The sequence below is a fragment of the Nyctereutes procyonoides genome, unplaced genomic scaffold (assembly GCF_905146905.1).
Source record: "Nyctereutes procyonoides isolate TBG_1078 unplaced genomic scaffold, NYPRO_anot_genome, whole genome shotgun sequence".
In the NCBI taxonomy this organism is placed as follows: Eukaryota; Metazoa; Chordata; class Mammalia; order Carnivora; family Canidae; genus Nyctereutes; species Nyctereutes procyonoides.
In genome coordinates this window covers 57645730-57667362 of record NW_026575131.1, presented here as the reverse complement: position 1 = coordinate 57667362, position 21633 = coordinate 57645730, and the positions used below count along the sequence as shown (strand labels likewise).

The following is a 21633-nucleotide window of genomic DNA, read 5'->3' as shown; positions in this document are numbered from 1 at the left end:
CAAGGCCCCCATAGCGCTCCTGTGGGAGCTGCGCTGAACCTGAGCCCCCAGCCCCCGCGAGTTTATGGGTTTCCCCGTGGGCCTGGTTCCCTCGTGAGCTGCTGCTCCCGGACAGGTGGCGGTTCTGGGCTGGCGCCCCCCACCCTCCGTGCGATCGGTGGTGGGGAGTCTGGGGGGAGGGGCTGCCCGGCCTGGAGGCTCCCCAGGGTCTTGGCCGGAGGCAGCGCAGCCGCGGCGCGGTGAGGAGCAGCCACCAGGTGGCAGCCTTGTGCCACGCAGCCTCCTCCCTGCGGGCCGCGGGGCTGCGGGACTCGGGGCTGCGGGCGGTGAGGCCGCCTCCTCCGCTGGAGCCGGGCGGTCCTGGGGGGGCAAGAGGCTCAGCGGACCGCCACCTCGCCCCCGCGACCGGCAGGGGCTGCGCTGCTGTCAGCCCCGCGGGCCCACCCGCCGCCCTGCCGGGGAGTGTCGCTCCCTGCCTGCTGCCGGGGTGCAGAGAAGCCGTCGCCCGCACGGCCAGCTGGTGGGCGCCCTCTGCAGCTGGGGTCGCTGCCCTCGGCACCTCTGTTGGCCTCTGCACCCCGAGCCTGCTTACGTTTCCCCTTTCTCCTGCTGGCCAGCTGGTGCCTCCAGGAAGTCCTCCCTGACTGCTGCTCCCGCCCTGCTGTTTGGGAGGGTCTCGCACTCAGGGTCCAGTGGGTTCTGTGGGGAAGCTCAAAGTGAAGCCAGAGCCCCTGGGAGACCCGGACAGGTCACACCCGCCCACTCGGGCTCTTCCTCCGTCTGTTCCCACCGCGGGTCTCTGTCTCTGCATTTTTGTCCTTGTGTCTTTCTGACTCGGAGCCTCCCGACGGTTTTTCTCCATCCATCGGCCCGGCCTCTCTCACTCGGTCTGCGTTTCCGTCTGTCCCCCCGTCTGTCCCGTCTCTGCTTCCGACCCACGGGGACGCGCTCTCAACAGGCGAGCAGACACCGTGCGCTGCGCTCTCGGCCCGTGATCCGCGTCCCACTCCCGCAGCTCTGAGCGGTTTTTTGAGCTTCAAAAGGCACATTAACTACCCTAATGAGGTCAGGAGAGACCCCGCGCTCTGCCACCCGGAGCTGGAGCTGGGAACGCACCAGTGGCCCCCGCCCCAGCCCGGCTGCGCTGAGCCAGCCTGTGGGCAGCGTGGGCAGCGTGGGGTGCCCCGCCCAGCGGCGCCCCGCGCTCCGGATCGGCAGCCTCTGCCCAGGCGGGAGCGGTTAGCGGGAAGTCCTCAGCGGCTGAAAGCCGGGGAGCCGCCTGTCAGCCGGAGATGAAAGGCCCCCCGGGCCCCTGCGTGCAGGTAGGCAGCCCGGGCGGGCTTCCAGCACCTTCCTCCACCTCCCGCACTCAGGCGGGCGCGGTGCACGACACATGTGGCCACACGTATGGGATGTACAGAGGACAGGCGGCGCTGTCCCCTGCTGCGGAGCCCCAGCTCGTGCCAGCTGGGGGTGCACGGACCCCCGCCCCTCCCAGCACCCCGCTTCCCCACCGCAGTGGGCGGCACACACGGCGCAGCCAGGGCCCGGGTTGGGGTTTCTGGCTCTTGCCCAAGCCCGGCCTCGCTTGTCCATCCAGGGAACGAGGCGGGTGGGAGCCGGCGCCTCGGGCTCCTTAAAGGGGTGTCCTACAGCCAGGCTGACCTGGGTGCCGGCCCGGGCCGGGGTGCAGCGGGGCGTCCTCCCAGGATCTCAGGGGCCTCCTCTGCGGGCTCCCCAGGTCTTTGCACCCGCCCCCCGGCCAGCCGGGGCTTCTGCCAGAGCCGGGGCAGGAGGCGGGGTGGGCCTGGTTCATCCTTCACCGAGGAACTTCTGCATCGTTCTACCTTCCTCCCTGGCGCCGTGGCCTTCGAAGGCGAAAGGGCGCCAGACGCTGATCCCAAGCCGGGGGACTCACCCCGCAGGCCAGGGTGGCAAGCAACGTGCTGCGGGTGGTGGGCGCTGGTCTGCGGGTCAGTGGGCGGCAGGCAGCAGGTGCTGGGCCAGGGCGCCGGGGGTGCTAGACACAGGCTGGGAGTCAAGTCTGGGCCTGGCCTGAACAGGACCCTCCCCAAGTCTGGGGCCGACCCCCAGGACCAGGGTGGACAGGAACAGACCCCCACCCCATCTGTTCTGGATCTGGACCTGGGGCAGATGGCCAACCCCGAGTGACCTCTGACCTTGCCTCAGCCTCGAACCCAAGACTGACCCCTGTCCCCAGAGGGAACCTGATGGCTGACTCTTGACTCCAGGGGAAGCTTACTCCAGAATGCCCCCTGGCCCCAGCTGACCCCCTGCTGGCTGCGCCTGGAGGCTGGGAGGGCCGCCAGCCCTGGGGGGCACAGGGCCTCTTAGGTGCCGAGGGCGGCCCCCAGCAGGGCAGGAGTCCCCAGGGGCGCTGGGCAGCCGGTGCTGTGCCCCCACCCCCACCTTGCCCGGGGCCAGGCCTCAGAGCTGCCCTGCCTTCCCCTCCCCAGAGCCCTTCCTCCAGGAGCGGCCGGCGGGCGCAGAGAGGTTGAATGGGGGACGCGCGCCTTTGTTCCTGTCCCTGCTCTGGCTCTGACCTTGAGAGAGAGACAAGAACAGAAGGAAAACAGAGCTTCAGCTCAAATCCGCTCAGGCAGCGGCAGTGGCGGCTCTTGCCTTGGTGGCCCCTGCATGCAAATGAGCAGACCCATTGTGGGGCCTTTGCCGGGCAGTCCCCTGTGCCTGGTGTACCCTGCCCGCCTGGGCTCCTCCTGCCCCCTGCAGGTCCAGGTCCTGCCGGGTTTGACGGAAGGGACCCCAACCCCAGCTGTGAGGTCCCGTCCAGTAGGAGGACAGAGGGAGTTCCCAGAAGGCCCCTCTTTGTCAGGCAAGACACTGGACTGGGCCGGGCATGCTGGCACCCCTGGGCTGCTGGCCCTCCTTCCATGCCTGTCCTGTCCTCCAGAAGGGACCCCACTGGGAGCGACCGCCCTTGTGCCCTCCAGAGAGCCAGCCGGGTCAGCCTGCATGGAGCGGGGCCCGTGTGGCGGGAACCCAGGCCCTCCCTCCAGGTGTATCCAGAGTCAGTTTGAAGGCCCTGCCAGGTGACGCTGGGCCAGTCCTGGGCCTCTGTGGGCCTCCTGGGCCTGCCCTCGCCACCATCCTCTGCGGAGCCCCCTGGGGCAACCCTGGGGCTTGGCGACGTGTGGTAAGAGGACAAAACTCAGACGCCAGAACGTCTGGAACAGACGGGCTGAGTTCCCTGGAGGGCAGAGGACTGAGCACCTCGTCGTGGCTGGGGTGGGGGGACATGGGGAGGGACAGGCCTTGATGGATGAGCAGAATTTTAATGGCAAGAAAAAGGGATGGACTCTCAGGGTCCAGCCTGAGCGAAGGGGAAGCTCGGGTCACAGGTGGGGTACACCCACGGCATGCTGGAGGCATGTGGCTGGGGTGCGGGTCAACCGGCCAGGCTTGGGTCTCTGCGGGTTCCTGCAGGGACAGGCAGTCACTCCTCACAGGGGAGCCTCCCAGTTCAAGAGGTCTTGCCTCCTGGGCCTCGCGCTTCGCCAGCCCTGGGTGCGAGAAACAGGCCCAGAGAGGGGGAGCCCGGCTGGGCACCGCTTTGCAGCCGGCACTTGGTGACGGAGTACCTCTGCCAGCCGTCCGGTGACAGAGGCGGGGCACGAAGACGGACAGCCGGGAGCACAGGCCCCCGTTCCTGGCCGGCAGGCAGCCGGCGGGGGTGAGCACTGTCCGCTCCCTGGACCGGTCAGGCTCTCCGGGCCTCTGCTTCAGCTGCGCCCTCCGCCCCGGTGCCCTTGCTGGCCGGCCTGCCCTGTCAGATGTCGCCGGGGGGTGGGGGGGTGGGGGGGGTTGACTTCCCGTGCTGTTGCTCTGGGGGCCACGCTGCTTGGGTCCCAGGATGAGCGGGAAACGGCCGCCGTGTGTCCCGCCCTACTGTTTGCCCCGGGCCCTTAGGAGCTGAGTCAGGACTCGGGTTCCCTTTCCCAGAAGAGGAAGCAGAAGTGAAGAGGGGGGAAGCCTAGTGCTGGGGGGTCGGGGAGCCCTGCAGTTGCCTGGGGCTTAGGATTCGGTCCGGGTCTGGAGGAGGGAGCGGAGCCGGGGCAGCGGAGCCCGTGTCCCCTGCTCCTGGGGGGCGCCGGCCTCGCTGACTGCTGGGGGACCGCGGGCGGGGGCGAGGATGCGGGCGTCCAGGCAGCCGCAGCCCCCGCCCCGCGCGGCCGGGCGCGGCAGGAGGGGGCGCCCGCGGCCCTCCCGGCGCTCGGGCGGGACAAAGGCCGGAGCCCCGGCCCCTCCCCGGCCCTCCTCGGCCCTCCCGGCGGCGGCGGCGGCGGCAGCGGCGGCTGCGGCGGCGGCCCGCGCTGCGAGAGTCCGCGCGGCCGGGCCGGCGCCCGGGGCGACCCCGGCGCCCCGCCCGCCGCCGCCTGCGTTCCCGGCGCCCGAGGTCGCGCGCGCCCCGGCGGGGGCGGCCGCGGATCTCCAAGCGCCGGCGCGCCCTCCTCCCGCCCGCCCCGCGCCCGCCCGCTCGGCGGCGGCGGAGGAGGCGGAGACGGCTGGCAGGCGGCGGCCAGGCGAGCGCGGGGCGGCCGGACCGGGGCCATGGCGCCCGCGCAGCGCCCGCTGCTGCCGCTGCTGCTGCTGCTGCTCCCGCTGCCGCTGCCGCCGCCGCCGCCGCCGCCCTTCGCGCGCGCCGAGGACGCCGCCCGCGCCAGCTCGGACCGCTACGCCGTGTACTGGAACCGCAGCAACCCCAGGTGAGCGCGGCCCCCGCCCGGGGCGCCCCGGGACCCCCGCCCCTCGCCCTCTGCGCCGAGCGCCCACCCGAGGTGGCGGCCCCCGCCCGCAGGAGCGCGCCCGGGGCCCCCGGGCCGAGCGGTGTCCGCGCCTCGGAGTTCGCGGAGGTCCCCGGGGAGCCCCGCGGCGCAGCGGCCCGGAGGGGGACCTCGGCCGGCCGGTCCGCGGTGCGTCCTGCCCGCGGGGTCCCCGCGTGAACTTGGGGAAGTTCTTCTGTTCCTCCCTCCCAGCCCACACCCGCCTTCGCTCCAGGGGTCCCTGGTCCCGCTTGGAGGAGACGGGGACACTGAGGCACCGCGCGGGGCAGTCCTGGCAGTCGGACCCGGTGGCACCCTCTCCCGTCTTCCTGGCACTGACGGGGAAACTGAGGCACAGAGTGGCCGAGCGGCTGGCTCAAGGTCACGTGCCGGGGGCAGAGCTGGGGTGGGGACCCCGGCGGCCTGTGCCCTGCCTGCCCACGCGTCCCCCGCGGCTCTGCTGCTGCGTGCCGTGCGCGGGGCACGAGTGCCTGTCAACCGGCGTGGGAAAAGTTCGCCGGGGATGGACGGTGCCCCGGACGTCGGCCGAGCGCCTGCGCATCTCAGGCGCCCGAAGGCCGGAGTCGGCCGGGGGTCCCCTGGGCGACGGGGCTGGGAGCGCCTCTGGCCCCGGGGTCCCCGCTCTGGGTTGCGCGGGGTGCCCCTGGCCGGCCAGCCTCCCTGCTTCCTGCGCTGCTGCCACTGGTCACTCTCCCTCTGCTTCGAGTGCCGGCCGAGACACCCTCCGGAGCCCACTGTCCCCTGCCGTCCTCGATCCTCGGGCAGAAAGTTGCATAAAGGGCCGTCTTTGAGGCAGAGTCCGGGACAAGGGTGGCCAGTGTCCTGCCGTGGGGGGTGGGGAGCGCACCCAGACACCCCCTCGTTGCCCAGCTGTGGGGTCGGGCCCCAGGGCCAAGGGCAGAGACCCCGGGCCGCAGAGGGACAGCCGGGCCACCGCGGAGCGGGTTCCCTGAGCCGCCTGCCCCGCCGGTTACATGTGGGTTTGATTAAGGCTCTTCCCTGCGGCCGAGCGGGGGAGCCCAGCGGGCAGGGCTTCCCCGGCCCAAGTTTTTGGTTTCAGCTTTGGAATCTCCGTCCTAGGCATGGCCTGTCCTTTGTTCTAGCAAACACCAAACACACGAGGAGCCTCAGATGGGGACGGAATGGGGGTGCTTGGGGCCGCCTGCTGCCCCACCTGCCGCGGCGCTGCGGGCAGGACCCCGGCCGGGGGAGGGAGGCAGCCCCCCAGCCGGTGCCTGGCTCTGGCCGGCCGCTCGGACGCCTCCTGTGGTGAACCTGACAGCCCGTTCCGACCAGCTGACCGAAGGCCTCGGTGGCCTCGGGACCCCCAGGAGGTCTGCCGTCCAGGGGTGGCCGGCCCGGAACCTGTGCCCCATGACGGGGTGTGTGTTGGACACGGGAGGACGGGTGGTGCTGGGCCTCAGATCCAAGGGCACCGGGCAGTGGAGATTTCCCGAAGGCACCCGGTCCTGGGGACGGCTGCCTGGGGCAGGGGTGCGGGGTCGGCCCGCAGGCCCCGAAGCAGGAGGCAGGCCCAGGGGCAGAGACAGGACACAGGCCTGGTTTGGTCAGTGACGGATCAGTGGTGGCGGCAGGTGGCGGAGATGGGGAACCGCAGGGACGGCGGGGGTGGGAGAGGGCGTGCCTGAGAGAGGGGGGCGCACACAAAAGGCACAGCAAGGAAGGGGGTCAGGGTGAGGGCCGGGCACCCTGGGGCGCAGGACGGGCGGTCAGTGGAGGAGCCCGTGGGACGCATGTGGTCACATGGGGGACGGTCAGGCACAGACACCCTGCAGGTGCCAGCACCCTCGCCCGGCCAGGCCTCGTACCTGCACCAAGGTAATAAGCATGTGGCTCCGGCGCCCGAATTCCGTGCTCCTGCTGTGCAGCGCACTTCCTGCACGCCTGCAGCGGGTGGACCCTGCCGAGCGAGCCCCACACCCACCGCAGCGCCGCGGCGGGGAGGGGCCGTGGGTCTGCTTCGGCCACCGGGCGCCCCCGCACCCCCAGGGGCTGGCTGTCCGGCTGTCTGTCCGGCCGGCACCTACCTGGTCACCCCCGGGCCGGCCGCTTGGGGTCCCGGGCCAGCCCCCTCATACGGGGCCGAGTGCTGCGGCGCGGGGAAGGTTCGGGCGCGCCTCTGTCTCAGGCCATGTGTAGCTGCGGGTTTTTGTGTCGGATACGCGGGGATCCTGGGGCCCCGGGAGGTGCACACGCATGTGTGTGCGGCAGGATGACGCATATGCCTCCATGTGTGTGTGGGCCCTGGCTCTGGCATGTTTGCACACGTGTCCTGGTGGTTGTGCCAGAGTGCATGCATGTGTTTGCACAGCGCGTCTGTGTGTGCAGCGTACGTGGTGTCTGGGGGCACACGTGCAGATCTGCGTGTGCCGATCTGTGCATAGGCACAACAGGGCTGTCAGGGGGGTGCACACATGTGTCTTCGGCGCATCTGGGAGTGGAGCGCACATGCGTGTGTCTGTGTGTGCGCGCGCTGCCAGGCTCTGGTCGGCGCGGAGCCTCCGCTCAGGACGCAGCCAGGCCTCGCGGATGGTGGCGCGGCTTGCTGTCCCCGCGTGTCCGGCGGCTCCTCCTCTGGCCCCCCGGAGCTGGGTGGGGGTGTGCACCCGTCCCGGGGGATAACGTGCGTGGGTCCCCGGGGCCCCGTGCTGCCCACGGCGTGGAGGGGCGTGCAGGTCCCGAGCTGGCGCCATGTAGAGCGCCCACGGCCACCCCGGAGCCCCCCGCCCGGGAGGAGACCCGCAGCCGGGGCCGCAGAGGTGCGGGCTGGGGCTCTGCCGGGCAGGGGGCTTCGGCGGCCGCCCTGATGCCAGGCGGGGTGGCATCTGAATGGGACTCCGTGTGCTTCTGGGGGTGCGCTGGGAACGTGGTGACTCGACACGCACCCTCCCCATGGTGGAGGCGTCGGGCACCCCTGGGCCCTGTGGCCCTGCGGCCTCGCCTGGGCCTCTAGGGACAAACGGCCGTGACTGCGTGATGCCAGATTTTGTCGTACGAGGGTTTTTTGTTTTGTCCGAGGGGGTTGGTGTGGCGGCTTTCAGGGCTCGGACGCGAGGCCCCACGTGCCTGGGGACAGGCCCGGGAGCCGTGGGGAGCCGGGGATGTCCAGGCGCGACCTCAGGTGGTGGTGGGCTGCTCGGAGCCTCGGCGTTGCCTTCGGGAAGCGGGCAGCAGGTGCGCCAGGCCACGGGCAGGACCCCGGGGCGCAGCGGGACAGCCGGGCAGCTCTTGCGGGGAGCGCGGGGGGCCCTGCGGCCGGGCCCCAAGGTCGTGCTGACGGCGACTGTGCACCCAAAGAGCGGGGTGAGAAGCGGCGGTGCGGGGTGGGGTGGCCCGGCACTTCCCCCCGGGTCTGACGGGTGGGGGTCCTTCCCTTCCCCTCCCGCGGTGGACGCCCTGGGCACTGTCCCCACGCGGACGCAGGTCGGGGGCTCGGGGGCTGATGCCGGGGCGCGCTGTATGAGCGGCGGCTCCTGGCCTCTGCCAGCCTGGGGGTGCCCACCCCCGGACCCCTGGGCCCCCGGGACACACCTCTGTGGGGTCTGTGGGTTCCTCAGGGTCCCAGGTGCAGGTTTCTCCTGGGACAGCAGGTGCACTAATGGGGTGCGGCGTTCCCGAGGCCCCGCCCTGTGCCCCGTCGGCCGTGACACCCCCACGCCCCCTTCCCCCTCCTCAGTGAGGGGCCCCCAGCCAGCCTCGCCCCGGGTGTGGCCCTGGGGGGGCTCAGCTGTGTGCCCCGCACCGCCCACCGTGCCAGGGACGGGCTGAGTGCGGCTGGGCCTCCTCACACCTGAAGGCCAGGTGCGCCCGCGCAGCGGGTCTTGGCCTGACCCTGGCTCTGGCTGCCGGCCGGGTCTCCCCCACGGCCAGGTCTCCCCCACGCCTGCTCTCTTGCCCCGCCTCGGTCTCCCTGTTGGGCCTGGGGCCGTGGCTTTGGGGGCTCCGTCCCCCACGTGAGCTGGGCCGTCGCTCACTGCCGTGGCCTTGCGCCCCGTTGGACCCGTTTCGCCAACACCAGGGAGTGAGTCACCCGGGGCCACAGGGAAGTCAGGCCCGAGCGAGGGGGTGTCGGCCCTCGGCCTGCGGGAGACCCAGGCCCAGCGGTGGGGCTGCCCCTGTGCCCCCGCCCGCACTGCTTCAGGCCCCCCCACGCCCGCGGCCCTGATCACCCACACGGCGGACCCCGCCCCCGCCCCCGCCCCGCTGTGGGAGGCAGGCGGTGGTCGGATGGGAGATGTCGCCCTGACCCCGAGAGCTAGGCCTGGGCGCTGAGGCCTCGGCTGTTGGCCGGGGCCCCCCCGGGCACCTGTCGGCCCCTCCCTGGGAGCCGGGGTCAGGCTCAGACGAGGGAGATGGTCCCGAGGCCTGCGGGGGCACGCGGGGCCTTGCTGTGCTGCCCGCCTCGCCCCTGCCAGGTTTCTGGTCGGGGGCGGCGGCACAGCCCTCCCCGCCCCGGCCCCGTTTTGGGTGAGACTCCTAATTAGTTGCTTTGCTATTAGCGTCTAATGACTTGACAATGGCCCGATTGAAACTAATTAGCTGCAGGCCCTGCGGTTGGCAGGGTGGGGGGTGGCGGGCAGGGCCCGGTCCACCAGGGGCTGGGAGGGCTGCCTGGAGGATGTGCGCGTGGGCACAGGAGTGGGGGCGGAGGTGTGGAGGGAGGGGGATGGGCGTAGCCTCCGAAAGCCTCAGGAGCCCTCCGTCTGGGGACCCATCCCAAGTCAGTCATTAACCCCTTAGTGAGAATTGCTCTCTATCTGCTGCTCCCACGGAGCATTTGCACATCACGCTTCCGCGCTAATGGAGAAAATGAAAGCTTTGTCTTGCTCGCACCGGCTCGGTTTTGGGGTTGAGCCCCTCCCCCGCGCAGGCGCCACCCTGAGCAGGGCCCAGGCGCCTGCCCGGGTTTGCCCGCCAAGTTGGAACCGGGAATGTCAAGGCAGCAAGGCCATCGCTATTTTAGAGCGTGGGGGGGGGGGGATGGTCCACTTCGACAGCCAGAGCTTGGGGGGGTCGGGGGGCTTCTGGGACCCGTCTGCCTGGGGTCCTCGCCCCATGGTGGGCCACCGTCTGGTCCCTGCGACTCTGGGACCTCAGACACTTGTGTCTTTTTCGGCCTTGTTTGATCCACAAACATGTGTTGAGGACCTGGGCTGGCAATGAGGGAAGGGGCGGCGGAGGAGGGACCCCAGGGTCCAGGAGGGCAGACGGCGGACCGCGTAGAGGTAAAGTTTTGAGGCTGGTGGAATAAGATAAGTGATGGAGAGGAAGCAGGCAGGTCAGAGCATTCCAGGCGGAGGGAACAGCATGTGCAAAGGCCCTGGGGTGGGGACAGGAGCAGCCAGATGGCTAGTGTGGCCAGAAGGGAGTGACGGGGGGCAATCACCCGGCGACCTGGCGTAGGGCAGCAGGGCTTTCGGGCCTCATGACCTGGGAGGACTGTGGGTTTTATCTGACTGATGGGGAGCTTTGAGCCAGGGGATCCCAGGGTCTGATTTACATTCAGAAAAGCCGAGCCCTGGATTTGGGAGGCCCCGCCCCGTGGGGCCCACGTATCCAGCCCCGGAATCGGCAAGGCAGCCTCAGTTTTAGATGCTTTTTTAGAAGATGATACGGGAAGGGGGAGGATACTGGTCTGGCGCAGGGGAGGAAGGCGGGCGTCTGGGATGGAGGGCAGGGACCAGGGGGATGGGGGGTGCGGGGTGCTGCGGCAGCCCCACCTCCACCCTCCAGGCTCCATTGAGCGGAAGCCCTTTCTTTGAGGCTGTGTATCCCCTGCACCATGCCAGGGAGGGTGGGGGAAACTGAGCCCCGGAGGGGCAGGCCCTGGTCGCCAGCACCTGCAGCTCAGCCCTACCCCCCCCAGCCCCGCCGTGGGCGGTTCCCTATCTCCACCTCCCCTGCGGCCTGGCCTGGGTGGTCCAGGCGGGCGCGTGGCCCCGGCTGCCATCGATTGGCTGATCAATGGGGCTTTCAATGGGCTGGGAAGGAGCAGAAATGACTTCTGAAAAAGCCTGGAGTGGCGTCTGCATCGATCTCTCCCAAGGGGCTGGAGAGCACCGCCAGTCCGCGGGGCACCCGAGGTTGGCCAGCCGTGGGGCAGCCCAAGGGACAGGCGGGGTCTCTGCCTGACCCCGTGCCAGCCTGGCCCTGCGTCAGCACGACCCTGGCCCCTGCCCCAGGGCTGCCCTGCCTGTGTGCAGGGCCTACCGTGTCGTGTGTATGTCTGGGGTCCCCCTTTAGCCTCAAGGACCGTCCCCACTGTGCACAGTTGTAAACTGACACTTGGAGGATGAAACACGAGACCCAGCGGGGCACAAACTGGTGCCTGAACCCAGAACTGTCTGCAGCCCCCACGGGACCCCGCTTCCCCAGTCTCCTTGCTACACGCCCTGACTCCACAGACGCCATCCCACCACCGGCACCCCCCTTCCCGGAGGAGCCCAAGAGCCGGGAAGGGGTTGGCGGTGACTCTGCTCCCTCCGACCCGAGACTCGGAGTCTCCATCTTAGCCACAGGCTTGAGGTCTCCGTAAGATCTCCGGTGTCAGAGTGGGAAACTGAGGCACAAGTGAGCAGGTCTCCTGCTTGCCTCGCTCCCACCCCTGGAGCCCCAGAAGCCCTCCCCCGACCTGGTGCCGAGTGTCCAGTGGCAGGGGCCAGCGGGGGGCCGGCCGATGCCATCTGATGATCCAGCACCGCTTGGTGCACTGTGCCAGTGAGTGCACCCGCATGGGGGGCTCAGCATGGCTCCCTGGACCGGGTGGCCGGCACGTTGGGCACGGAGGTGTGGCACGGGGGCGCGGGGTCCCAGTCCCCCTCCCTGCCCTGGGGCTCAGCTCTCAGGCCTGGACCATGAGGGACAGGGGCAGCCTGGGGAGCCGGGTCCCTCCCCCCACCCCAGTTTGGGCCTTTCATGTGCAAACAAGCTCCTGGCAGAGGCCGCTGTCCCACCTGGAGGCCCCCCTGTCCCACCTTGGGCCAGGCTGCCTTTTGGTGACCGGAACCCAGGGGACCCCGCCAGGCAGATCTAAGGGATCCTGGCGCTGTAGCCTGAGGCAGTGGTGGCGGGGCAGCTGCCGGTCCCGCTCTCCGCTGACCTCCAGCCTCGCCAGATGAGGCTGGACTGGGGTTGGGGGGCTCCCCAAGGACGGGGTGCAGGCTGCATGACAGGTGGGACTGCCCGGGTGGAGGCTGGGAAGCAGGGCTGAAGGACAGAGGTGTGAGGTGGCTGGGGGCCTGGTGGGGTGACCAAGAGGTTGAGGGGCAGTTATCAAATTCTAGAGGCTCCGGAGGGAGGCCGCTGGACTTGGGGGGGGTCACAGTGGAAGAAGGGGTTGAGGCTGGGGTGCAGCCCCCAGCGCCACTGAGCTGCCCTGGGGCGCCCTCGCCAGGCCCCGCCCCTGCGGGGACACTGAGGCAAGAGCAGGCGTCAGAACCAGCCGCCCGGGGGCCCAGAGCCCAGCCTGCGTCCCCACAGCCCCCTGCTTCTTGGCAGGCGCAGCTGCAGAATGGAAGCTCTGGGGGGCCGCGTGGGGGGCTGCCCGGGGGAGGGGGCGCTTAGTCGAGCGGTAACGTGCTTTGGGAGACGGACTTCACGACCGGGCAACAGCTTGTGCCAGTCCCGGAAGAGCCCAGATGTCCGGCACCCGGAAGGGGGGTCTCGGTCGCACCCACACCTGCTCCGTTCCCTCGGGATACCCAGAATGCCTGGCGGCCCGGGCATCCTGCTGGTGGGCTGGAGGCATAGGGCGGTGCACGGGGGCGGGGGTGGGGGAGGGGGCCGGAGGGCGCCGAGGGGGGCCTCGGAATTGCTCCCTGGACCGTGTCCCTGGAACTTGTCGGGCCTCCGGGTCCCTTGGCCCCCAGTCCCCGGACCCTCTGACCCCGCCCCCGGCTGCGCTGACCCCGCCCCCAGCCTTGGGCTGACCCCGCCCCCGCCCCACTGACCCCGCCCCAGCCTTGGGCTGATCCCCCAGGACCCTGGCCCCGCCCTAGACCGCGTTGACTCCGCCCCCAGCCTTGGGCCGGCCCCGCCCCGCCCCACTGACCCCGCCCCCAGCCCTGCACAGACCCTGGCCCCGCCCCAGACCGCGTTGACCCCGCCCCCAGCCTTGGGCCGGCCCGCCCCAGCCACGCTGGCCCGCCCCAGCGCTGCGCTGACCCCGCCCCGCCCCACTGACCCCGCCCCCAGCCCTGCACCGACCCTGGCCCCGACCCAGATCGCGTTGACCCCGCCCCCAGCCCTGCGCTGACCCCGCCCCCAGCCTTGGGCAGGCCCCGCCCCCGCCCCGCCGGCCCCGCCCCCAGCCCTGCGCTGACCCCGCCCCGCCCCGCCGGCCCCGCCCCCAGGTTCCACGCGGGCGCGGCGGACGACGGCGGGGGCTACACGGTGGAGGTGAGCATCAACGACTACCTGGACATCTACTGCCCGCACTACGGGGCGCCGCTGCCGCCGGCCGAGCGCATGGAGCACTACGTGCTGTACATGGTCAACGGCGAGGGCCACGCCTCCTGCGACCACCGGCAGCGCGGCTTCAAGCGCTGGGAGTGCAACCGGCCCGCGGCGCCCGGGGGGCCGCTCAAGTTCTCCGAGAAGTTCCAGCTCTTCACACCCTTCTCCCTCGGCTTCGAGTTCCGGCCCGGCCACGAGTACTACTACATCTGTGAGTGGGGGGGACGGGAGAGGGACACGGGGGGAGGGGACACGGGGGACACGTGGGGGGGCACGGGGGATGGGGGTATATGGGGGAGGGGACACGGGGGACACGTGGGGGGGACACAGGATGGGGGTATATGGGGAGGGGGACACGGGGGACACGTGGGGGGACACTGGGGGATGGGGGTATATGGGGGAGAGGACACGGGGGACACGTGGGGGGGCTCGGGGGGATGGGGGGTATATGGGGGAGAGGACATGGGGGACACGTGGGGGTGGGCACGAGCACCACCGCATCTCTGACACGAGGGAAGGGGGAGGCGGGCCTTGGGGAGGTGGGTCTGGCTGGATTGTCCTGGGGGGGGGGCCACCCCTCCTCCCGCCCTGGCCTTGGTGTCCCTGGGGTCAAGCCCTGGTGGTTTCATCCTCCCAGCCAGCCCCGGAGGCCCCCCTGTCCAGAGTCCCCATTGTGCAGATGGGGCCCAGAGCAGCGTTGAGCCTGTAAACCCACAGGCGCCCTCCCCTGACCTCAGTGTCCGGAGCGGACCTGGGCCTCTCAGCTGGCGGAGCAGACGGCCCCCCATCAGCTTGTCCCCTGAGACCATGGTGCTCACCCTCCATCGCAGGGAGGAGGGGACAGGCCTAGGGAATCTGGTGCAGGAGCGGGGTGGGGGTGGGGGAGTGAGGGCGGAGGCTGGTACCTGCAGGTCACCCCCTTGGCTTGGCAGCCATCCCCCAGGCCCTGTCCAGCATCCCCCCACCCCCCAGGATTCCTCCAGGACTGTAGAAGCTGCTTTCCAAGATGTGGGGACACTGAGGCACACACAGCCTCAGGGTGGGTGGCCCCTGCTCTGTCCCTTCTCCCCTCAGGGGGTCCCCCATAAAGTCCTGATGGTAGAGGGGGGGGATGGGGAGGCGGAGCACAGCGGGCTTGGCGGAGTGCCATGGGTCCACGTCCAGGTCCCGCTGTGGCCTGGCAGCCCTTTGCTCCCCGTGGACCTTGGCCAGGAGCACGGGGTCTGGGCGCTGCCCTCGCAGCGTGAGGCCTGGGGCAACACCCCTCCAGGGGCCCTGGAGTGTGAGAGGTCAGCGCCTTGCGGGTGCAGTGGGGGGCTCCGTGGGGGGCCATGTGGAGGCGCCCCTCCCGCCGTCCTCCCTGCTGTGTCCCGCTAAACCCCACGGGCCCCATTCTTCTTTTCTGCTCTATTTGGAATTTTTCCTTTTAATTCACGGACGAAGCGGGTGGAGGAAGGGGGAAGAAGGTGTTGAAATTAAGTCCTCGTAATATAAGAAAAATTACATTTTTCTTTCCAGGACGGGAGTTTCATAAAGATAATTATTGTAATTATTCGTCCTATCTCCGTGACAAATGTTATTTTTATTACGCACTTTTTAATCTTCATCTCCCAGCGTGAGGGGCTTCTGGGGCGGGCGGGGGTGGCCGCCCCCAGAGGACGGGCAACACCGGCCCGCGTGCATCCACCAGCGTGGATGTGCACACGGGGCGGCTCACGTGTGCGAGCCCCACGGGCCCCCTGGGCTGGGGCCTCCCCCTGAGTCCCTGTCCTGAGCCCCGAGTGCTGTGGGCCCCCCGGGTGAGGTGGGGGTGCAGCCTCTCTCCCGGGGGCCACTGGCTTTGCTGGCCCCTAGATGGATGGAGGTCGTCGTTTCCCAAGCTCTTGCTGCAGGGCAGATGCGGCCCATGTAGGGGTGACTTACCCGCGGGCAGCGGGGAGCAGGTATTTGATCCTAGATCAATCATTTGGTTACACTGAGTTTTTGCTGATTGGATTCGAGAAAAACAGGTTTTTAGTCATCACCTTTGAGCCTTGCCCTGTGCTGCCTTGGGGTGAGATGGAGCCAGACTCAGACACCCCCGGTCGCTGGGGTCAGGCAGCAGCAAACGGAAGGGCAGGGAGGGTGTGCAGGAGGACTTCTGGGAAAGAGAGGACGTTGTGTCTGGGGCTTTGATGTGTGAGTAGGAGTTTTGAGGGTGGCCCCGCCCCTAGCCTTGGGTGAGGTTGTGCCACCAGTGTGGGGAAGGGGATGGAGCCCAGGAGGTCTCGGCGCTGAGAGCTCCTGTCCCCCGTCCCTGCCCGTGTCTTCCAGCTGCCACTCCGCCCAATGCTGTGGACCGGCCCTGCCTGAGGCTGAAGGTCTATGTCCGGCCGACCAGTAAGTGCTCAGGGCCCTCAGCCTTGTGTCCTGAGCCCGCAGAGCCCACTGCGGGTGTGCGGAGCGCGGGCGGCCGGAGCGCAGCCCTGGGAGTCCCATGACCCCAGCAGCGGCCGCTGCCCCGCAGCCTCATTTCCCCACCTGAGTGAGGACAGCACCGCAGACCTTCGGGAGTGAGGGTGGAGGCCCTGGCCTGGCCTGCGCTGCGGCCGCGCCCTGCACCCAAGCGTCAGCATCAGGGAAGCTCCCCGGGGTAGACCCGAGGGCCATGGCCCCAATGTCACAGCCACACCAGAGAACGGGGGTCCCCGCAGCCATGTGACCTCACCTGGGCGCCAGGTCGTGTGTGTGCCCTGCTGTTGGCCGCGCTCGCACTGAGGGCACAGCCCCGCTCGGCCAGGGGGTGCAGCTGAGCCTCGTGAGCTCCAGGGAGCAGAGTCAGGGTGTGGGGCACAGCCGGCGAAGGAGGGGCCACGGGGACTGAGGGCGCCTGGTGACCATCCTGTCTCTGTGTCTCCCCAGACGAGACCCTGTACGAGGCCCCTGAGCCCATCTTCACCAGCAATAACTCGTGCAGTGGCCTGGGCAGCTGCCAGCTCGTCCTCAGCACTGTCCCTGTGCTCTGGACACTCCTGGGCTCCTAGTCCTGGCCCGCCTGGACGGTCCCCCTGGACGGCCTGCCTGGATGGCCTTGCCTGGACGGTCCCTGGACGGTCCCCCTGGAGGGCCTTGCCTGGACGGTCCCCCTGGACGGCCTGCCTGGATGGCCTTGCTGGACAGTCCCCCTGGATGGCCTTGCCTGGATGGTCCCCCTGGAGGCCTTGCCTGGACGGTCCTCCTGGACGGCCCACCTGCCGGATGGTCCCCTGGACGGCCTCGTCTGGACGGTCCTCCTGGACGGCCCACCTGCTGGACGGTCCCCCTGGACGGCCTCGCCTGGACGGTCCCCCTCGATGGCCTCACCTGGACAGTCCTCCTGGACGGCCCACCTGCTGGATGGTCCCCCTGGACGGCCTCGCCTGGATGGCCTCGCCTGAAGAACACACAGACACTCCATTTCTCCCATGACAGGTGCTGCCCCTGCCAGGTGGGGGGCGTCCAGCGCCCCGGGACCCGCCCTGGGGGGTGCGTGGCTAAGGGTCCTGAGGCCAGGCCAGCCCTTCCGGAGTGCCGGAGAACCTAAGAACCTCTTGGCAGTGGTTTTGTTTTATGGCGGACTCAGAAAGACTTGAGTTTCTAATTTAATTTATTCCTTTGCTGTTGCTGGTGACTTTGGGAAGGAAACAGAAGGGTATGGGCGGGTGGGGGCTCCTGGTCCCGGGGGCACGGGCCTCAGGAGACCCCCTGGTCAGCTCACCCCGTTTGTCTTGCGGGGTCCTGGCTGGCGCCACCCTGCACCTCCCACGGGCCCGGGGGGAAGGGGGTAGTGAGAAGTGGCCCCAGGCCCCCCGGAATCTGAGCCCACCCCAGCCCCTGCCCCTGCCTCACCCGCCTCCTCGGGGGCTCCTTTCCCAGAGTGGAAATCCAGGATGTTTCACCGGGGGCCACGGCCCGCTCTGAGTCCCAGGCCCCCGAGTCTAGAACCCCTTGGGCGCCCCCCCCCCCCGCCCAGCCTCACCTGCCGGCCGCCGAGGCCCAGAAGACATGACGTTTCTGTAAATAGAGCCAGCAAGTATATATACTGTGATTTATTTTTACTGTATTCCTAAGGACGGCCTGGAAAGTCTCTTTTTTTTTTTCCCCTTCCCGGGAGGGGGGGCACTTTTTTTGGCGGGGGTGGGGGTGGGGGGACTCTTTAGAGTAGAAGCCACACTTCGCAATAAGCTCAGTTGTCTGTCGGAGCCCCCTCCCCTTGCTCCCGGAACTAACCATGTTTGTAAGGGAAAACAGGACGAAGCAAAACACCGGGGGAGCCCACCCCCAGAAAAAGACACCCCCCGACCCTTTAAAGAAGCAAACAGCATTTATACAGATTTCATATTTCTACCCGCCTTTCCTGATCTGTGTTTTCTATATATTCTATATAAGTATATATGGTGCGGGGCTGCCAGGTGGGGCTTTTGTAGGGGCAGCGGGCGGGCGGCGTGGCCACGCCTGGAGCTGGCGGCGCGGACTCCCCCTCCGTTACAATCAACTTTGAATTCTGTATTTTTTTATAATAAAACGAGTGTAAACCTCCAGCGTGTGCGTGTGGGGGGGGGCCCTCTGCCCAGCTGCGGGGGGTGGGGGGACACTCGGAACTTACAGTTTGGAGCTGCGTCCCGAGTCCGCCCGCTGGGGAGGGAGGGAGATCGGGGCTCCACCGTGACGGAGTCTCGGAGTCTCGGGTGGTTGGGGGGCCAGGCTCCGGGATGAGCGCTTTGTGGGGCGCTGTCCTTCGTGGCCCTCCATGGGCCTCAGCGCCCCCCCCCGCCCCCGAGCAGTGGGAACAAGCCTCCCCAGCCCGGGGGCGGCCGGAGGAAGCAGGGAAGACACCGGGAACGCAGCAAAGGTACCCAGATTGCAAGCCCCCAGGCTTGGTCCGGGTGCCCTGCTCCCTCGGCTGTATCTGGGGTCCCCGGGGAGAGGAGAGAGGATCTTCAGGTTCCAAGACGGGTCTTTTAGGATCCAACCAAATTATATGGCCTCTGTCGCCAAGCTCTGCGGCTGTGTGACTCAGTTCCCTACTTGCCCAGCCCCGCGTCAGGGGTCTGTGGGTTGCCTCTGAATCCCTCTCTGGGTTTGCAAAAGGGACGCGTCAGGGACTGTGGGCGCCGAGGGGCCTTCACCCCGGCCTAGCCCCAGATGGGGGCCCAGAGAGAGGCTGGGGGCCGCCCAGCAGGGCCGGGGACTGGGGACCCCTCAGCCGCCTGTCGCCTTGGTGCCGCCGCCAGCCCCGCAGCCTCTCGGGCACAATTCGCGGGGAGGGGAGGCCCGCAGCTAATGAATTCGGCCGAGCTGGGCCCGAGACAGGGCCTGCCTCTTAATGAGGCCAGCGAGCTGCACAAAGGGCCCTGTGTGCGCCGCCCGCGTCGGGGGTGGACGAGGGACCCGGCCCGGCGCCGCGCGGGAGACCCCGGACCCGCCTTCCCCGCCCAGGACCCCGGAGCTCGGGCAGGCACCGGGCCTCCCTGGGGGGCGCTCCCCAGACCCCTGGCCTTGGGGGGCCGTGGACGGAGGAAGGGGGGCCTACACGGGGGTGGGGGCGGATCCCAGCAGCTGACTTTAATTGTCTTGTTACGTAGGAGTCACCGAGAGTCCACGTCCCACAGCGTCCGTCCTTCTAGACGCTTAGTGACCTGCTGCGCTACCTGGATCCCAGGCGTGGGGGCCTCGCTCCTGCTCATGGCCCAGGGGACGTGCCTGTGTGTGGATAGATCTCGCTGCTTATCCTTTCACCTATTTATGGACATTTTCGATCTTTCCAGCCAGCTATTGTAAGGATTTTTTTAAAAAGATTTTTATCTGTTCATCGAGGAGAGACCGAGAGATAGAGAGACAGTGAGAGCGGGGGGGGGGGGGTGCAGAGGGAGAGGGACAGCAGATTCCTGCTGAGCAGGGAGCCCGACGCGGGACTCGACCCCAGGACGCTGGGATCAGGACCTGAGCCCAAGGCAGACGCCTCGCCCGCCGAGCCCCCCAGGCGCCCTGAGGGTTTCTTTTTAAGACAAAGTTTTAACACAAAAGGTGAGCTCAGGTGAGTAAGTACAAAAATAGCTTTGTTCCCGCGTCTGGGTCCCGGCACACGCTGTTCCCGCGGCCTGGTGCACGCTTCCCGCAGGGCGCCGGTTGGCTCTGCCCCTCGGACCCCTCGGATTCCGTCACACGTGTCGTCACATGTCCCGTCTCGGCCTCCCTGGCGGAGGGGCCTCGCCCCCAGGCCCCTGGAGGGGAAGCTGATTCTCACCTGCTCTCCCGCAGGCTGGGAGGTCCCAGTGGGCAGCGCCAGTCCCGGGTGCTCGGCACCAGGCACAGGTTGGGAGGCCCCCCTGGACCGTCATCGGCCGCAGGCACAGTCACCTGCCCGCACGTGCGGAGGAGCCGCAGGCACGCACACCCCTGCACTGCCCGACGCTTGCACTTAGGGCCCGGGTCTCTCGGGAACCGTCCCTGCCCACCCCCAGCCCCTGGTCACCGCCTCGGGGACCGCTGTCCCCATGCGCAGTGGCCACTCACTCCTGGGGTTGCACCGGGCCCCGCAGGGACCCTGGGCACCCCCAGCCTCAGCCGGAAGATGGACACCACGCTGCAGGCCCCCTGGCCAGCCGTCGGTCTGCGGGGTCCTGAGCAGAGGGGAGTGATTTGCTTACTGCGGCCTCGGTGTCCCGCCCCAGGGGGGTCCCCGAAGTTCCCCCAACCCCGCCAGCCCTGCAGGATGGAGAGTGGCCTCCCCGCCATGGGCCCCCATCAGATCCGTGGCTGCCCTGGTTTGGGGGGGAGTCAGGCCTCAGTCACAGGATGGGGCCCCGACGTCCCCTTTCCATCTGCACTGGAGGAAAAGCCCCAAGACCCCAGCACCCCTCCCACGAGGACTAATGGGGACCACCCAGACTTTAGGGGTCCCGTGAAGTCCCTTCCTCACGGCCACACAGCTGGAAGCCCCCACGGCTCCTGCATTCCAGTCCAAGTAAGGCCCAGAGCCTTCTGCGGGGTCCTCTCCCCTGCACCTGACCTCAGGCACACTCTGCCTCGCCGGGCGCACCCACCTCCACCTCTGGCCCTTTGCCTGTGTCCCCTGCCCGGTCCCCTCCCTGGTCCCCTGCCCGGTGCTCTCCCCTTCCCCACGTGTCTTCAACCCCTACCCCAGGGCCTCCCAGGTCTTGCCTGTCCCCTCCGCCGGGCTCTCAGCATCCTGAGGGCCGGGATTCTAGTCTCTGCTGGTCACTGCTACATCCTCAGAGCCCAGGACATGCCAGGGACCCAGCAGGTGCTCAGGGAACTCTCCCGATGGAATGACTGAACGTGCAGCTGCATCCTGAGCAAGCAGGACCGGCGGCTGCTCCCCACGCAGGGGCGCCCAGCAAGCGTCTCCTGCGCCCCCGCCCTGCTCAGTGCTGGGCCCTTCCCAGGCCTTCATGGCCTCCCAGCCTCCAGGCCCGATATTCGGGGGACTTAGGGGCCATGGGAGGAGGCTACACAGTTGGGGCCCCGATCCAGGTGGCAGGGAGGCCACTGATGGACAAATAAAGAGCAAGTTCCCAGCCCAGAAGCCCCCGAGGAACCATAAATTGCATCAAGGTGACACCCAAGCCGGTAATTTAGTGGATGCAGCCCGGGTGGTGTGGCCCGCGGGGCAAACTGGAAGGGCTCCTCCTCCCCTCCCCGCAGTCACCTGGCGGAGCACCAGCCCTACCAGTGGCACCCGAGGACCCTCCCCCCGTCACCGGAACCATGGGGTTGCCTGCTCAGGGGTGCAGACAGGGATGTTTGGGGATGAGCCCCCAGATTGGAGGGACTCTCCGGGGGCGGGCGCTGCTTACCTGGTGGCCCCCAGACCCACACCGGTCCAGACACAGAGGCCAAGAGGCCCAGAGGCGATGGAGGCAGGGCCCTCATGGACACTGCAGTCTGTGGGGTCACAGGGGGGAGTGGAGGGAGACTCCTCTCCCGTGCAGACGGGGGCAGAGGCCCCACCAGCCCCCTGGTCCTGGGACTGAGTCCAGGGTGAGCCTCAGGTCTCGGTGGGCGAGCCCCAGGACTTGCATCTGAAGGGCCTAGGGTAGCCCAGGGGATGAGACCAGGTCCCCCCCAGCAGCCCCAGAACGGTAAGTTCAGCCCTGCTGGGCAGGGCTGGGGCCCCTTGGGGTTGCCCTCTCCGAGAAGCGCTGCTGGACCGGCCTCTGCTGTGGGTTCAAGGCCACAGCCCCCCCACAGGGCGCTGGCCTGCCTCCCCGGGGCTGGGGGCAGCAGCTTCCAGGAGAGACCCGCGAGTCATTTCCCAGGACCCTCGGCCCGGCCCTCTCCAGCTCCAGCTCCC

The 21633-nt window shown here is 68.9% G+C and overlaps 2 protein-coding genes across 2 annotated transcripts; one reads left to right on the top strand and one right to left on the bottom strand.

The window, feature by feature from the left end:
- Nucleotides 1-62: 62 nt before the first annotated feature.
- Nucleotides 63-4592, bottom strand: LOC129522250 (translation initiation factor IF-2-like). The gene is made up of 8 exons (XM_055344372.1): nucleotides 4327-4592; nucleotides 3621-3805; nucleotides 3396-3542; nucleotides 2264-2332; nucleotides 1919-2020; nucleotides 1117-1260; nucleotides 445-661; nucleotides 63-360 (listed from the first exon to the last, which is right to left on the bottom strand). The coding sequence occupies exons 1-8, from the start codon at nucleotides 4590-4592 to the stop codon at nucleotides 63-65; spliced, it is 1428 nt and encodes a 475-aa protein (XP_055200347.1).
- On the top strand, nucleotides 4547-17857 carry EFNA2 (ephrin A2). Its single transcript, XM_055342645.1, has 4 exons — nucleotides 4547-4745; nucleotides 13196-13509; nucleotides 15612-15677; nucleotides 16200-17857. The coding sequence occupies exons 1-4, from the start codon at nucleotides 4591-4593 to the stop codon at nucleotides 16319-16321; spliced, it is 657 nt and encodes a 218-aa protein (XP_055198620.1). The 5' UTR covers nucleotides 4547-4590; the 3' UTR covers nucleotides 16322-17857.
- The last annotated feature ends 3776 nt before the right edge of the window (nucleotides 17858-21633 follow it).

Coding starts and splice junctions, on each gene's coding strand:
- EFNA2 (XM_055342645.1), top strand. CDS start 4,591: ATGGCGCCCGCGCAGCGCCCGCTGCTGCCGCTGCTGCTGCTGCTGCTC. Junction 4,746..13,195: donor TGGAACCGCAGCAACCCCAG/GTGAGCGCGGCC, acceptor CCCCGCCCCCAG/GTTCCACGCGGGCGCGGCGG. Junction 15,678..16,199: donor GGTCTATGTCCGGCCGACCA/GTAAGTGCTCAG, acceptor GTGTCTCCCCAG/ACGAGACCCTGTACGAGGCC.
- LOC129522250 (XM_055344372.1), bottom strand. CDS start 4,592: ATGGCCCCGGTCCGGCCGCCCCGCGCTCGCCTGGCCGCCGCCTGCCAG. Junction 2,333..3,395: donor CCACATGCCTCCAGCATGCC/GTGGGTGTACCC, acceptor TGTGCCCCCCAG/GGCTGGCGGCCCTCCCAGCC. Junction 2,021..2,263: donor GGGCCAGGGGGCATTCTGGA/GTAAGCTTCCCC, acceptor GCCTGTGTCTAG/CACCCCCGGCGCCCTGGCCC.